The sequence below is a fragment of the Nyctereutes procyonoides genome, unplaced genomic scaffold (genome assembly GCF_905146905.1).
Source record: "Nyctereutes procyonoides isolate TBG_1078 unplaced genomic scaffold, NYPRO_anot_genome, whole genome shotgun sequence".
NCBI lineage: Eukaryota > Metazoa > Chordata > Mammalia > Carnivora > Canidae > Nyctereutes > Nyctereutes procyonoides.
In genome coordinates, this window is record NW_026575140.1 from 56118924 (window position 1) to 56134616 (window position 15693).

Below are 15693 nucleotides of genomic sequence, written 5' to 3' on the forward strand. Positions count from 1 at the left end.
GAGAATTGCCTAGAGGAGGGCCCCAAGGGCTCCTGGCAGTTCTCGCTGCTCCGAATCACTTGCAGGAAGAGAGCTGGGGACCCCATGTGCTGAACTGAAGAAATATGCCACAGAGGGCAGGAGGTGTTGGCAAGGCCCTGTGTCATGAAGGTGACACTCACACAGGCTGTCTCTTTGTTGCAGACGGTGACCAATACCTTCCGGACAGCCACCATCCAGATCCAGAGCCAGGACCAGAGACTCCTGACGCTGCTACTGGACAAGGATGGTCGGCGCATGTTCAGGGACGTGGTCAGGTGAGGCCAGGCCTCACCACCCCTCTGGGCCCCATGGAGCCAGCCCTAACCATCTCCTGCCTCTAGCCTGGGACACCTGTCAGAGGCGGACCCTGGGGCCAGGCAGGTGTGGTCCACCTGGTGGCATGGACTTAGGCCACTGCCCTGTGACTTCCTGGGAACCCGGGGAGAAGAGCAAAGGAATGGGGCAGCTGATGCTATCAATGTTTCTGGAGATTTCCTCTACGTACACTCAGCCTGTGGCCTCAGCCACAGATCCAACCCCTCTGTGCTGGCACTGACCCCCTTGACACAGGCTGACCTTCTGTGGCAGCTGGGCCCCAATTAATGTGACCCTTAGTGGTCTCTCCAGGGGCAGGTGGTGTATCTGGGTCAGGAGGTGACACATGCAGGCCCACCTCCTGTCCCAGGGTTCTCCTGCCCCCCACCTGGGTGCTCCTTCCTTGTCCTGACCCCCCTCTCTGTGAGACCTCCTCCTGCGTACCCCATAATGGAGAGGCTGTCTTCACAATGCCTCAGCAGATCTGCCCCCAGAGATCTGTCTCCTGAGCTGGCCTCTCTCCACCACAGGTTCGAGGTTGCTCCCTGCCCAGAGCCATGTTCTGGGGCGCATAAGACCAAGGCACCGTGGCTCGGTTCACACCAGCTGGAGGTGGAAGGCACCAAAGCCAAGCCCAAGCCCCTTCTAATGCCCATCAACACATTCTCTGGCATCGTCCAATGAGCCCAAAGGGGCAGCAGAAGCGCTGAGTCCGAGAGCCCCAGACCAAGAGGAAGGATACACTACCCCACCGACCTCCAAACACTCACGCCAGCAGCTTGAACAAGGCCTGGCTGCCCTGGGTGGCTTCTGGCTGTGAGTAGGAGCCAGCAAGTGACCTGAGCAGAGGGAGCGTGGCCGTGGCAGGTGATGGAGCAGGGCCCATGCCCAGGCCTGAGGACGGTCCCTGCAAAGTTGCGCACATGCAGGACCCAGCTCCGTGCACAACTGTCCACACCTTCATTTATTTCTAGTTCACGCCTCTCCCACTCAAGCTCCCCATTCAGCCCTTAAAACGCAAGTGTGAGGTGCTATTTTGGCCCCAGGCGCCGTGGCCTGGGGGAAGCTGGGGAGCAGAGCAAGGGCAACTACACCTGTTCTCTCCTGAATCTGCTCCTTTCTCTCCCTCCAGCCACCGCCCACACCCTGCCTTCCCTGGCAGGTGTCTCTCTTGGATGAGAGGAAAATGTCAGATCTAATAAAGGCACACTAAAGCACTTTTGCTTTTATCTAATACCTAGCGACATTTGGGTTTTAATAGAGATCTGGGGCCATACTTGATCTAACCTAGTGAATCCTCTTTGGCCAGTTGAGAGTTCCCTGGAGTATTTATTGGCCTGTTCTGTCTGCTGGCCCACCCCATCTCCCCATTCAGGTTGACTTAGGGACCTCTGACCAGCTCTGTCCCAAAACAGAGAGAGATGGGGATGCAAAGTAGTTTCAGAGGAGCCAGATATTAAAGACATGAACATGCTTGGCTTTTGAGTTCCAAAACTTACATCCAGATGTAAAGTAGGGATGATCAGTGTGACACAGAACCATTTCCCTCACCCCTAGGACTAGGTGTGTGGGGTGGCTGGGAAAGCAGTAGAGGGAAGGGTCCCTGGGGATAGTGGGAGGAGGTGTGTGGAAAAATCCCTTGCAGGTTTGGGGATCCAAGAGTAGAGAGGTTGGCACTTTACTTTTGGCCTCATTGCCTGGGGGGTGGCGGCAAGTCTGTAAGACCCCCTATAAGAGGGGGTGCCTGGGGGTCTGGGCAGATGAGTTGAAGAGACACCTATATGGCAGTGTGCCTGCCCCTCAGTGGATATCAGCCCTGGACAGAGTGAAGATGGAGGAGAGGATGGATGTGAGATCCTCCACTGAAGTCACCCCCCACCACCACCACCACAGAACCCAGGGAGAGAGAGGGATTAGTGACAGTCCCTGGGAGACTGAAGTGATTTTAAACCGGAAATGACTAATGTCCTTGAATTTGAGTGAGTTTACTGGGAGGTGGCTAGATATTATTTTTTTCTGCTATTGACATGATATAAACTGATTCCTATCAATTTTGACATTCATGGTTACTAGGTTCTTTAAGCAAATATTGGCAGAGTTTACCAGTTGTTAGAATTAGGTGAGAACTCTGGGCTCCTCCTGCAATAATCTCTCTACCAGCTCACAATAAAAGCAAGTTGTAGACCAAATTTTGCTACACATTCAGACTGGCGTTGGCAAACTGCCATCCCCCTCAACCCCAACCCCAGCCACACTAGGTGCTCTGAGCCCACCTTGCATAAAAATGTCACTGAATCAGTGGCTGGACACTGGACCATTTGGGAGTAAAGTCTACACCATTTCAAAGGGCTGGATCACTGGGATCTCTAGGTTTTCTTTCTTTCTTTCTTTCTTTCTTTCTTTCTTTCTTTCTTTCTTTCTTTCTTCTTTCTTCTTTTTTTTTTTTAGATTGTATTTATTCATGAGAGACAGAGAGAGGCAGAGATACAGGCAGAGGGAGAAGTGGGCTCCCTCCAGGGAGCCTGATGCGGAACTCGATCCCAGGACCCCGGGATTATGACCTGAGCCGAAGGCAGACGTTCAACTGCTAAGCCACCCAGGCGTCCCTCTAGGTTCTTATAAGTGCTCACCCACACGGGAAAATCCTCCAACAAAACTGTAACCCATCCATGTGACACGAACACCACTAATTTCACCAGTGAAATTTCTCCAGTAGCTATCAGGCTCATTCATGAAACCAGTTTTGTTGATCTAAGATTGTTGATGTGCTGGTATTAAGCTGCCTCTGGAGTTCAGCTTTTGGAGTAAATGCCAGCTAACTGCCTCTCCAGTGTGTGCTCCCTGATTGTCGACAACTGAGCCCTCTCAGGTGTCGATTAAAACTGTCTGATACATACATCCTATCACAGGGGCTGGAGCTCCCGCCTGGGTGGGGTGCAGGGGGCCACTCCAAGACAGCCCTGGCTCTCAGCCCTCTGGGTGGGGATCGTCTCCGCTGAGGAACACTGTGTCCCCGCGGGAAGCCTGCTTCTCCCTCTGTCTGTGTCTCTGCCTCTGTCTCTGTGTCTCTCATGAATAAACTTTAAAAAAAATATATTCTAAAAATTAAAAATAAAGAAAGAAAATCGTGTCGCCAATAATGCCTCTTGCGGGGGGCGGGGGGCAGCTGGCATCCAAAGACACAGCTCTATGCCCTGGGGACAGAGAGCTGCCTTCCTGGAATTCTGCTTCGGATGGAGACAGACGAGAAAGGAGATGAACACGCGAAACAACCCCCTTGTGTGCTGGGTGGTGATGCTACGGGGAAAAATTAGGTGGGGGAAGGGGTGGGATTTGTCAGTGGGGGTGGACAGGGATGGTCCCTGAAGGTAACGGGGCGGTCCTTGACGGAGGAGGGGGCCCCTCTCACGAATCCCATTCCCGCTCCCCCCACGGCCCCCCAATTTTCCTTGCCCGAGGCAGCCCAGGGACCTAACTCAGGTGTGCGGGCGCCCCCGGGCCCTAGCCCGGAGCGCACCTCGCAGGCACAGGCCCCACCCGGGCGCACGCGCGCTCACGCCCCGGGGACAGCAGGTGCAGCCTCAGGTGCGCCGGCCCCGCCCCCCCCCCCCGCAGGTGCGGCTCCCGGGGGCGGGGCCACTTCCGGGCCGGCAGCCGGACGCGGCGGGGGTGGGGGGCGGGGGCGGCCGTTGGCCCGGAGACCGCGGTGCCGCCCGAGGCCGGAGGCGACGCCCCGCGCCCCGCGCCCCTCTCCGGGCCGTGGCCCCGCGGCCGCCCCGCGCCCTGCTCGGCCCCCGCCCGCCCGGGACTGACGGAGCCGGGCCGCCATGAGCGCCAACCCGCAGTGGGACATCAGCAGGGCGCTGGGGGTGGCCAGGCTGTTCCACCTGGTGTGCGGGGTCCGGGACGCCTGCGTGACCCCGTTCCTGACCCTCTACCTGAGGCAGCTGGGCCTGGCCGCGCCCTGGGTGGGCGTCCTGATGGGGGCCAAGCACCTGGTCGCCGCCTTCTGGGCCCCCTTCTGGGCCTTCCTGGCCAAAAGCTACCGGAAAAGGAGGGCGCTTCTGACGGGCTCGCTGCTCGGCTCGGCGGGGGCCAGCCTGTTGATGGCGCTGGTGCCGCCGCTGGACGAGGCTCCCGCAGACCCTTCCTGCAACGCCAGCCGCGGCGCCCGCCCCACCGCCCTGCCCCCGGCGGCCGCCTCGATCCCCCGGGCCGTGGGCGCCCCTGGCCTCAGGCGCGCACCTGCTGGAGGTGTCCGCGCACCGGCCGGCCGTCCACCCGGCTACGCCGTGGGCTCCGTGGAAGGAGCCGGGACCACAGCCCGAGTGGCTTCAGGGGTGAAGGACACCGCTAGGGCAGGTGCTTTTAAGGTGGGCAGGACCGCACCCCCTCTGCTTGCTGGGGGCACAGCCCCGGGAAGTCCAGCCAACTTGTCAGCAGCCAAGGGGGGCGCGGGGGCCCTGGGCCTCTCCTTGGAAGGGCTGCGGTGGACCTTCCTCCTCTCCCTGGGGTCCGTGGTGTTCTGGGAGCTGCTGACGGCCCCCCTGGAGCAGGTGGCCGACGACAGCCTCTACGAGTACCTGGATTTCGTGGATGCCACCGACCACTACGGAAGCCTGTGGATCTGGAGGCTGCTGGGCCTGTCGGCAGGTGTGTGCGGCATCGCAGCCGCCGTGGGACAGCTGGAATGCTTCGTGGCGACAAGTGGCCCACGGGGCGTGTTGCACTTCTACGGCTACTCGGTGGTCAGCACCCTGGCTTTACTGGTGAGCATTGCCTTTCCTGTCCCCATCTGCAGGCGACCGGAGCCCAGCTACAAAACCGTCAAGGCGCTGTCGCTGGTAGGAGGCGACCCCCGCCTCATTCTCCTCACCTTCACCGTGTTTCTCGTAGGAGCCGCCACCAGCGCGGTGCAGAACTTTCTGTTTTGGCACATGAAAGACCACGGGAGCAGCGAGCTGGTCATGGGCTTCTCGGTGGCCCTGGGCTTGCTGGGGGAAATTCTATTGCATCCGTTCAAAATGACGTTGCTTAGGAAACTGTCGAGGATGGGCACGGTGGGGCTGGGCCTGGGCTGCCTGGCGGCCCAGCTGCTCTACTACTCGTTCCTCTGGAGCTGGTGGGCCGCCCTCCCAGTCCAGATCTTGAGCGCCGTCAGCAACGGGGCTCTGTGGTGGGCAGTCAAGGCCTCAGTGGAGGACCTGGCCACTCCCAGGACAGAGAGACCTCTGGGTGCCATGTTCCGAGGCCACATTTTCGGGGGCGGGTCCAGCCTGGGCAGCTTCGTGGGGGGCTTCGTGGTGATGTACTTCAGCCTGGCTGTGCTGTATCGGGCCTGCTGCGTGCTCCTGCTGCTCTGGCTGGCCTTGCTCCTATCCATCCAGTCCAGACTACCCCAAGAGCAGAAAATAAACTACTCGAAACTGCTGGTCATGGAGGCCAGTGACACGAGCGACTCTGAGCAGGGGACAGAACGGGACTGGCTTGTGAAGGCCATGAGGGAGGAGTACTCAGAATAGATGGGCAGACAGAAGATCAAGATGTGCTGATCTGGGAAGGCATGGGGATGGGGCTAGTGCTGGGCAAAAACTCACCTGCTGAGGATGAATCCCAAGTCCAGCCTGGGGCTGCAGGGCAGCCTGGAGAGAGAGAAAGCAAGTCTGCGCAGAAGCCCTACGGGATCGTCTCATTGCATGATTTTCTTTACTTTTACGGTAAAAGGAGATTTAACTTTTTGCTGTTCAATCTTTTTTAAATAATGGAGGAAAAATACATTTGCTAAAAAAAAAAAAATTGCCCTTTGTATTCACCCTATTTTGGTGTGTAAGGTTTCCAAGAGGTTACTGGTACTGATTCTGGTGCTATTGGTTTCAGCCATGGCTGGAGTGCTCAAATTACACCAGCAGTGCCTGGAAGACAGGTGGCAGAGGGGGCAGCTGGCTTTGTTTGGTGAGTCATGTGTGTTCCTATGGGTCCTAAAAGCATGAGCCTGATCTTATAGAAGCCATGCTGTGGGCAGGTGAGAATGGCAATGAAAACCAACACTCTTCTCTCTCTCCTGCCACTGACACACAGGTGCCCACACGCACACCCCGGAGCCTGGGTTTCCAATCAGAGCAAAGATGGGCCCTGCACTATGTGTTGGGGGAGAAGGGACATAGGGTAATAGGTTTGCATTCTGACTCTCAAGTGTATGTGTCACCAGGGAGGGGTACGATCCCTAGAATTGTCTTCCATACGTACAGCAGAGCAAGGGCAGGTTCATGTCTTTGGATGCATACCTTGCATGCTCCACCTGGCACGATTTCACAGAGATGGTTTGCATCTGCTTGGTTGGGGTGCAGCAGCCTCTGTAGGTTTGGGTGGTCCACATTTGTGCCTGTGCTTAGCCACTCAGCACGGTGACTTCTCAAACCCTCCCATCCTCCCAGGAAAGGGCCCTTTATTCCAGAAGCCAGATGCCAGAGACAAAGTCTTCTACCTTATAATCAGGTAAGTATAGGATATTGGATTTAGAAGGGTCTCATTTTACAATTGCTAAAATGTCTCCTAGCTGGGTCAGACATGGTTCTAGAAATGGATTCTTTTTCAGTGTCTTCTAAGATTTAGGGTATAAATGATCAACAAAAAATTACCTCTGTCTTAAATAATTAGGGATTCATTTTTCTCACATAAGAAGTCTAGGGGTAGGTGGTCCAGAGATGGTACAGTGGCTCCACAATACTGCCAGGGACCTAAATCTTTTCATCCCTCTGTTCCATCACCTTCAGCTTGTAGATCCCATGTCTGTACACTCATGATAACAAGATGACTGCTGCACCTCCAGGCATCTCACCCATGTTCCAGGCAGGAAGAAGAGGGAGAAACAGGAATGAATGCCTTCCCAGAAACCCTCAGCAGATTTCTGAGTGAACCACAATACGTGGCCACCCAGAATTGCAAAGGAGTCTGGGAGGTAGGAATATTTTCCACCAGGCACGCTTACATCCCAAGCAAAATCAGGGTTGTGTGAGGAAGAGGAGGGGGCTAAGTGTTGGATAGTCAGCGAGCAAGGTCTAGCACAGTATCAAAAGTGGAATCACACCCAGGCCTATCTCATTGCAAGGTCTGTGTTCTTCCTTGCACGGTAAGCCAGCTTCCCCACATAAATGGCTTTAGCAATTCCCCGCCCCTGCCAACAACCCCATGACTACATCAAATTCGGTATCTGCAGGTTACAAATGAGAAGACAGAGTCTCAGAAAAGTCACACATTCGGTCACCAGCAGAAACACCACCAGAGCCCTAATCTCCTTAGCCCAAATTTTGATCATTTTCTGCTGTGCCGTAGTTCCCAAAGCCCGGCTGTGCATCCAGATCATCTGAGCGTATCAAAGATGACAGGTGCCTAGGGTTCTAGGTCCATCAGAACCTCCTGGCTGAGGCCCAGAAATCTGGGCTTTTTTAACGATTTTATTTATTTTTGCAAGAGAAAGAGAACGAGCATGAGCCAGGGGGAGGGGCAGAGGCAGAAGCAGGCTGCCCCCTGAGCAGGGAGCCCGACCCAGGGCTTGATCCCAGGACCCTGAGATCATGACCTGAGCCAAAGGCAGATGCTTAGCAAATTGAGCCACCCCGGTGCCCCAGAAATCTGTATTTTTAATGCAATCTTCACCTCCAATTTACAGATGACACAGTGACAGCTCTGCAACTTGCTGGAGGTCAACAGCAAGGAAGTGGCGGAGCTGGGACTCAGATGCAGCCTGGTGGCACCAGAGCCTGAGACTTTAACCACCATGTTCAATGACTAAGTAACAAGAGAAAAGGAGGGAAATTCAGTATTAAGATTGAAGGCAGCTATCACAGGAGATTTCCTGGGATGTAGGCAAAACTTACTACACAGAACATGCAATAATATTAAAATAAAAACACAGGTGTGTCCCCTCCTCATGTAAACAAAAGGAAAAGGGACAGGATTTGGGTGTAAGAAAGGATTTAAGTAAGTGTGGTTTGACCTGAAGAAGGAAGGAGGAGGAGGAGGCCAAGCGATGTGAGAGTTGAAGGATCTGAAAGATTTTAAGGGGGAGGATACTGAGAAATTCATGTTGGGGCCCCTTTGTTAATAGGTGACAACCCTCCATGTGTGAAGAATTATGCTCCCGGTTGGTCCTGGGGAACCCAAGAATAAATCAAACGCATAATCCCTCCCCTCAAGAAGCTGATGGTCTCAGGGGGGGAGGTTAACAGGACATCGTGGAGAAAGCCACGCCAAGAGCATCGTAGGTGTTTAAAAAAAAAAAAAAAGGACAGATCATTCCTAACTCAAGAATTCGAGGAAGATTTCATGGGGATGACATTTAGGCCAAGCTAATGGGTAGAGAGAGGGTGGTGCCTCGGGGAAAGGCAAGAAATACAGTTTGGCTGGAGCAAAAAGCATGTAGCGCAGTGCAGACAAGGCTGGGGAAAGAGCCTAGGGCCACGTCACGGAAGCCCTTGATTCTGTACACTTTGGGTGAACCGTGGAAGGTTCTAGACAGGGATCTGACAGGTGAGGACTACACTGAGATTTTTTTTTATCAGCTTTATTGAAGTATTATTTACATATAACAAAACACACATATTCAGAGTACAACTTGATACCCGTTGACATCTATACACATACGCACCTATGAAGCCATCACCACAGTCAGGGTAGTGAGTCTAGCCATCACCCCTGAAATTTCCTCCTGGCCCCTTTGTAATCCTTCCTCCTCCCTGGTCCTAAACAGTCATGGGGCTGTTCCCTGTCACTCTGCAGTGGTCACACTTACAGTTTTGTTACAGCCAAAGAGTACACCTCAGAACCAGAGAAAAAGGGGCACCTGGCTGGCTCAGTTGGTCATAAGTGTGAGCCCCGTGTTGGGCATAGAGATTATACTTAATTAAAAAAAAAAACATAAAGATAAAAGAACCAACCAAAAGAAAACACGTGTGGGGCAAGTTTAGGAGGATCAAACTTGACCCTTTGTGAAGGGTCAGGTTACCCACCCACCCCCAGCCCTGTGGAGTCGAAGCACAGCTAGCTCTTAGAACATTGATGTTCAACAGTGCACGGAGTGCTGCCAATCGGGGCGGGGGAGGGGGGGCACCAAGCTTCAGTGTCCGTGGCTTTTCCTGGGGTTTCTTTACGGACCCCATGATTCCTTGAATCTCAGACTTCATTCCATCTTCCGTCCCCCTCTCCTCCCTGGATGTCAGGCTGATTTCACAAGGCTCAAAGCCCCAGACTTCTAACCACACAATTGGTCTTTCTGCCCGCCCACCCCCCCTCACCCCCCCACCCCCGCTTTGCCCTCCCACCGTACTGCCTCTGCCTCACCTCTTTAGCATAACCACCGGTGCATTCTGAGAGGCCCACCGTGAATAACAAAGCACATTTATTATTTTTTAAAAGATTTTATTTATTTATTCATGAAAGACACACAGGGAGAGAGGCAGAGACACAGGCAGAGGTCCCTGCAGGGAGCTGGATGCAGGACTGGATCCCAGGACCCCGGGATCATGACCTGAGCAGAAGGCAGATGCTCAACCACGGAGCCACCCAGGTGCCCCAGTCCTAACACATCCTGCTTCCATCTAAGAGGAAAGCAAACTGAGTAAGCCATTAACCTTTATACTCAGGCTTATTTAGACTATTATTTTCCAAGCGAGTTGTACAGAACACTTAATCCTAGTGTGGTAGGGACGCCTGGGTGGCTCAGGGGCTGAGCGTCTGCCTTCCGCTCAGGTCATGATCCCGGGGTCCTGGGATCAAGTCCCACATTAGGCTCCCTGCAGGGACTCTGTCTCTCTCTCTCTCTCTCTCTCTGTCTCTCATGAATAAATAAATAAAATCTTTAAAAATAATAATAAATATTTTATTTACTTATAATAAATAAGGCAGAGACACAGGCAGAGGAAGAAGCAGGCTCCCTGAGGGGAACCCAATGTGGGACTTGATCCCAGGACCCCGGGACCACACCCTGAGCCCAAGGCAGATGCTCAACCACTGAGCCCCCCCAGGCGTCCCAGCAGGTGAATTTTGTATGAGAGAAAGAAGGTTGGAGACACAGACTGGATCCAGATTCTGGATGCCCTAACTGCCAACCTATGGGAAGGGGAGCTCTCAGAGGTTGAACGGTGCCTCCCCTCTCTGGGCCTAACACCTGCGTACGGTAATGCTTGTAATTCTCACAGCACGGGTGCTCATTTTACAGCAGGGGAAACTGAGTCTCGAGAGATTGCTTGACCTAGCTGCCCAGCATCACAACTATTAGGTGGTAGAGTGTGGCTTGAGCATGGATCTGACCCCTGCAAATCCCATGGTCCTTCCTCTGAACATCACACAGCTTCTGAGAAGGTTTTACCAGCCACTAGAGACAAATGTAAGTTTTTAACCCTCTCTTGCCGTTTGCCTTGTGAGCAATGGGTCTGAGTTGGGGGAGCTTTCGGGGGACAGGTAGTCTGTTTCGGGCAGACCACTGCAACCATCTAGGCAGGAAGTGTGTTAGCCAGGGTTTCTAATACCATCTTGACTAGTCATGCTAAAGCAACCATTTTCATTTCACTCCATACCTTGAAAAGAACACATCTAAAGTTTTAAATATGATGTCTGCTGAAGGTTTTATTAAGTTAAAAAAAAAAAAAACTTCCCTTCTTCATTTTCATCACAAGCTTTATCAAGAATTTCCTGCATCTTTTGAGAAGGTCACATGATTTTTCTTCTCTAGTCCATTTGGGTGGTAAGTTTCACACTAACTGTTAATTCTTAGCTGACCCTTATTTGATCCTGATAAATTATGTTTAAAAAAATGCATTGATGGACTCGGCTGAAAAGAAGATTTTTGCATAAATGTTCACTTTGCTTTTTCTTTCCTTTGACTTTCCTTCACTAGTTTTGCCTTTATGGTTATACCAGCCTTGCCTTTATATTTTCTATTTTCTGTGCAACTCATGTAAGAGTCAGCTGGTCAACGAATGGTAGAACTGCTTGTAGCCAGCTGTCAGTAGAATAAGTTTTCCTATATACAAGCTCTTCTACAGTTAGCTCTCTGTCCATATGACATTTTACATTTTTGTATATTTTTTTCACCCGTTTTCAAATGCATTGGTGTATTGTCGAGACATAAACTTGTGCTTGCCTACTCAACACGCATTCTTCTCTCTCTTCTACCCAAATTGAGTTTCTGGCAGCAAGTGTGTTCAAGTGAAATGCTTACCTTTCCAGATTCCCTTGCAGGTGGAAATCTGCACAGAATGTCTGGAGAAGTCTTTGCTTCCCCTGGGCATAGGCTTCACCTCCTCTAGGGGCTCGGCCTACGTCTCTTCTTTTCTGAGAGGAGAAACAGCTCTCTAGCAACTCTAAGTTGACAAGCATGAACAAAAAATATGCCACACTGAGCTGAACATGGTCCTTTTTGCTTAGCTACTCTTATCAGAGATTTATGTTTAGAGTTGTCAAAAGACATGTTTTGGGTTTTGTTAATTTTGTCCGTTGTTTTTGTTTTCTTCATTTCTGCGTTAGCTTTGTTGTTTGGTTGCTTCCTTTCTTCTTGTTTTTGTGAGTTTACTCTGTTACCTTTTCCCCCTTGGGTTACACACTCACCTCTTTTGTTCCAAGCATTTCTTGCTTTCTAATAAACGTCAAAAATATTCATTTCCCTTATGTTTTGCATTAGTACAAACTTTGACATTGCAATTCAGTTCCAAGTATTTCATGATTTTTCTTGTCGTTTCTTCTTTAGCCCAAAGATAGTTATCATTTTTTTCTAGGAATATGGTATTCTTAAATGTTCTGTTTTTTACTAGATTGTATCTTTATTTCATTATAGTTGGAAAATGTAACTAATATCATCTTTTGTAATATGTGGAGATTTCCTTTATTAGGTATAAAAAGGTATGTGTATCAAATGTGCACATGTTTTAGCTCAAGATTATTGATTGTATTAGTCAGTTATTCTATCCTGGTTATTTTGGGTCTGCTTGTGGTATCATACTCTGGGAGTTGTGCTAAGACCTCCAAATATAATTATTGTTATATCCATTTCCCCATGTTAGCGATTTGTTGGTTTTTTTTGTATGTATTTTGAGGCTACATTGTTGGGTGCATATTTGCTTATGATTGGTATTTATTTTTTATTTATTATTCCTTCTTAATATAGAACCTCTCCATTTGTCCCTTATTTTTACCCTAAATTCATTTTTTCTTCTGATGTTAAAATTGCTACCCTGGAGTTATTTCTTTCCCTAATGTGCCAGGCTTTTTTAACATTTGGTTTTCCAATTTTGCTTATATGGTCCTTGCTAACAATATATTATTGTGTCTTGGTTTTATATCTAATCAGAAAGCCTCCATATTTTGATCTGTGAGTCTGACACATCCTCACTTTTATTTATTTACTTTAGGACACATTTCTGCTGAATCATTTTGTGTTTTCTATTTATTGTACTTTCTTTCTACTCCTTTCCACCTTTGGAATAGTTTAAAGTTTCCTTCCCTGGATTTTTCTGCTTTCTGTTGCCAAGATCAAATTATTCTGTAGAAAATAATACGTTCTATTTATGCCCTTCACATGGTTAACCCTAATGTATCATGACCCTTATATTTACTCTTTCCCCTGTCAATTTCTTAACCTTGACAGCTCTAGATGTTTCCTTAAGCAAGACACATTCCATTACCCTCCAGTCTTTTCTCCTCCCACCAGTTCCCTATTCCCCTCCCTCCAACCATGCTTCCAGTCTAGTGTGTTATACTTCTAAGTTATCTGTAATATATACATGTTTTTCAGGAGAGACACATTGCTAGTTTAAGTAACATTACATTTTTCTAAGTTAAATTCTCTTTTTTACTTTGTATAACTTATTGCTTCATCCTGGATTCATTTCCCATCTTGCTGAAGTGTTTCTCCTTTAAAAATGCTTTCAAGGGAGATTGGCTTCTGGAATGGTAAAGTGAGGACCTTGGTGAACCACTCTCCCATAAAAACAACAAAAATACTGGCAAAACAACTAAAGCCAACCATTTCAGAATTCTGGAAAGGTACCAAAGCCACCAAATGAACTGGGAATCATCAATCCAAGAGAAATTACTGAACTTCAATAAGACAGTGGTGCTTGTCACATTTTAACTTGGGGTTATTCTTATCCTCTCTCTCTACGCAGCTTGGTGGCCCAGTAGCCATGAAACATCAACAGTCTCAAAGCTAAAGGAGAGGACTAACTTCTTTTGGAGCTCTGTTAAGAGCCCCATCCCTAGAGCACAGTCATTATTTTGTCCACTTTTGCAGCTACCTGGAAAACCTTCATTGCCAAAGTGCTGTGGTTACAGCTTGGCTCACGGGGGGAATAAAAACTATATTTAGGGCACTACCAAAAACAATAGCAATCTGCTGGCAACACGTCAGCTACCAAAGCGTGTGATTTTGGTTAGAGGAAACAAGGATCTGGCCAACACCAACAAAAGTTTAAGAGTAAGCTCTGGATAACTAGAAAATCATAGAGAACTTTGAAAAGCTCCAATGCATTCCTGGGGATCTAGAAGGCTGCACAGTGTGTATACTTGGGAAAGACCTCAGAAAGAAGGAGGCCCCAGTCGTTCACCTCTGGCTGACCTTCAGGCTCTGTGTAGTCAGCATGAGCAAGCTAAAGCTGTTTGGTAAACTGAAGTTTGATGTGTGCCTTCAGAGATAGCTCCCCTTGTCAAAGAGTAGGAGACACATAGAGAAGGCATTTAGGGAAGTCATTGGACCGATCCCTGGTTCACCACCAAATTATACTGAATGAAGAGTGAACCCTAGAAAACCAGACTTAAAACTAAGAACTGTAAGAAAAATTAATAAAGGCTAGCAGAGAAGTCAAGAGCTGCACACTACAAGGAACATAGAATTAACAGAAATCATTTAGGAAATTCACTAAGCAAATAAGCAGCCACAGGAAAAACAATAATAGGGCAACCCGGCTGGCTCAGCAGTTTAGCACCACCTTCAGCTGGAGACCCAGGATCAAGTCCCATGTCGGACACCCTGTATGGAACCTGCTTCTCCCTCTGCCTGTGTGTGTGTCTCTCTCTCTTTCTCTCTGTCTCTCATAAATAAATAAAATCTTTAAAAAATAATAATGATAAAAAACAGCGACAACAATAAACCTGGGAGAGGGAATCTGATTTTAGTTTGTTACCATATATTATTTTAAATGTCTAACTTTACACAAAAATTTACAAGCTCTGCAAAGAAACAGAAAAGAATGCCATATACAGAGTAAAATAAACAGCCAACTAAAAATATCACTGAGGGAGCACAGATGTTTAACTTAGTAGACAAAGACTTGAAATCAGCTATTATAAATATGTTTAAAGAACTAAAGGATGCCATGTATTAAGAATTAAAGGAGGGGCACCTCGGTGGCTCAGTCAGTTAAGCGTCTGCCTTTGGCTCAGGTCATGATCCTGGGGTCCAAGAATCAAGCCCTACTAGTAAATCTGAGCCATCCAAAGAAAGAATCAGCAAATTTGAAGATAGGTTAATAGAGATTATCCAGTCTAAACAAAAGACTAAAAAAAGAAAGAAAAACAGGGCCTCAGAGACCTGTAAGGTACCATCAAGGATAGCAATATACACCTAATTTGAGCCCCAGAAAAAGAGAAAAATAAAGAGAATAAAGAATACTTGAAAAAATAATGACTAAAGACTTCCTGAATTGATGAAAACACCTAATGTACACATCCAAGAAGCTTGAAAAACTCCAAGTAAAATAATTCAAATAGATCCACACCTAAACACATCATAGTTCAACTAGTGAAAGTCAAGGGCAAAAAAATCTTGAAAATAGCATAAAGAAAACTATTTATCATACAAGTGAGCTTCAATAAGATTAACAGCTGACTTTTTATCAGAAATCATGGAGGTAGAAGACAGTGGAATGATATCTTCAAAGGGTTGAAAGAAAAAGGCCATCAATTCTATATGCAGCCAAATTCTCCCTCAAAAGTGAAGGAGAAATTAAGATATTCCCAGACAAACAATACAGATAACTTGTCACTAGAAGATCTGTTCAGAAATGCTAAAGGGAATCCTTAAGGCTGATATGAAGGGACACCAGACAGTATCTTGAGTACACATGAAGAAATAAAGAGCAGCAGGAGAGGTAACTATATACATAAATATAGAAGACAATATAAATGTATTTTTGTTTTAATTCTTTTCTTCTCCTATGTCATTTAAAAACAACTGCATAAAGTACCAATTATAAAACTTCATTGATTGGCTTATAATATCTAAAGATGTAATTCGCACAATAATAATAGTATAAAGAAGGAGTTAAGGAATGAAGGTATACTGGAGCAAAAGTTTTGTAGACTATT

At 48.6% G+C, this 15693-nt stretch overlaps 2 protein-coding genes across 8 annotated transcripts in view; both read left to right on the forward strand.

Annotated features, from left to right (window-relative positions):
• Positions 1–1547, forward strand: part of PIK3R6 (phosphoinositide-3-kinase regulatory subunit 6) — a 54975-nt gene extending 53428 nt beyond the window's left edge. For 6 of the 7 annotated variants that reach the window (XM_055304645.1, XM_055304648.1, XM_055304647.1 and 3 more), the window contains 2 exons: positions 184–296; positions 867–1547. In XM_055304645.1, coding sequence (XP_055160620.1) covers positions 184–296; positions 867–911 — 158 coding nt within the window. In that variant the 3' untranslated portion in view covers positions 912–1547. Of the gene's footprint in view, positions 1–183; positions 297–866 lie in introns of those variants that run through there. The other variant, XR_008661816.1, reaches the window with a different exon arrangement.
• A 2521-nt stretch (positions 1548–4068) lies between these two features.
• On the forward strand, positions 4069–6086 carry MFSD6L (major facilitator superfamily domain containing 6 like). The gene has a single exon (XM_055306443.1). It carries the CDS (start codon positions 4164–4166, stop codon positions 5856–5858), a length of 1695 nt encoding a protein of 564 aa, XP_055162418.1. The 5' UTR covers positions 4069–4163; the 3' UTR covers positions 5859–6086.
• Positions 6087–15693: the final 9607 nt, after the last annotated feature.

Bases quoted from the DNA above. Each gene is read 5' to 3' on its own strand.
- MFSD6L (XM_055306443.1), top strand. From the start codon at position 4,164: ATGAGCGCCAACCCGCAGTGGGACATCAGCAGGGCGCTGGGGGTGGCC.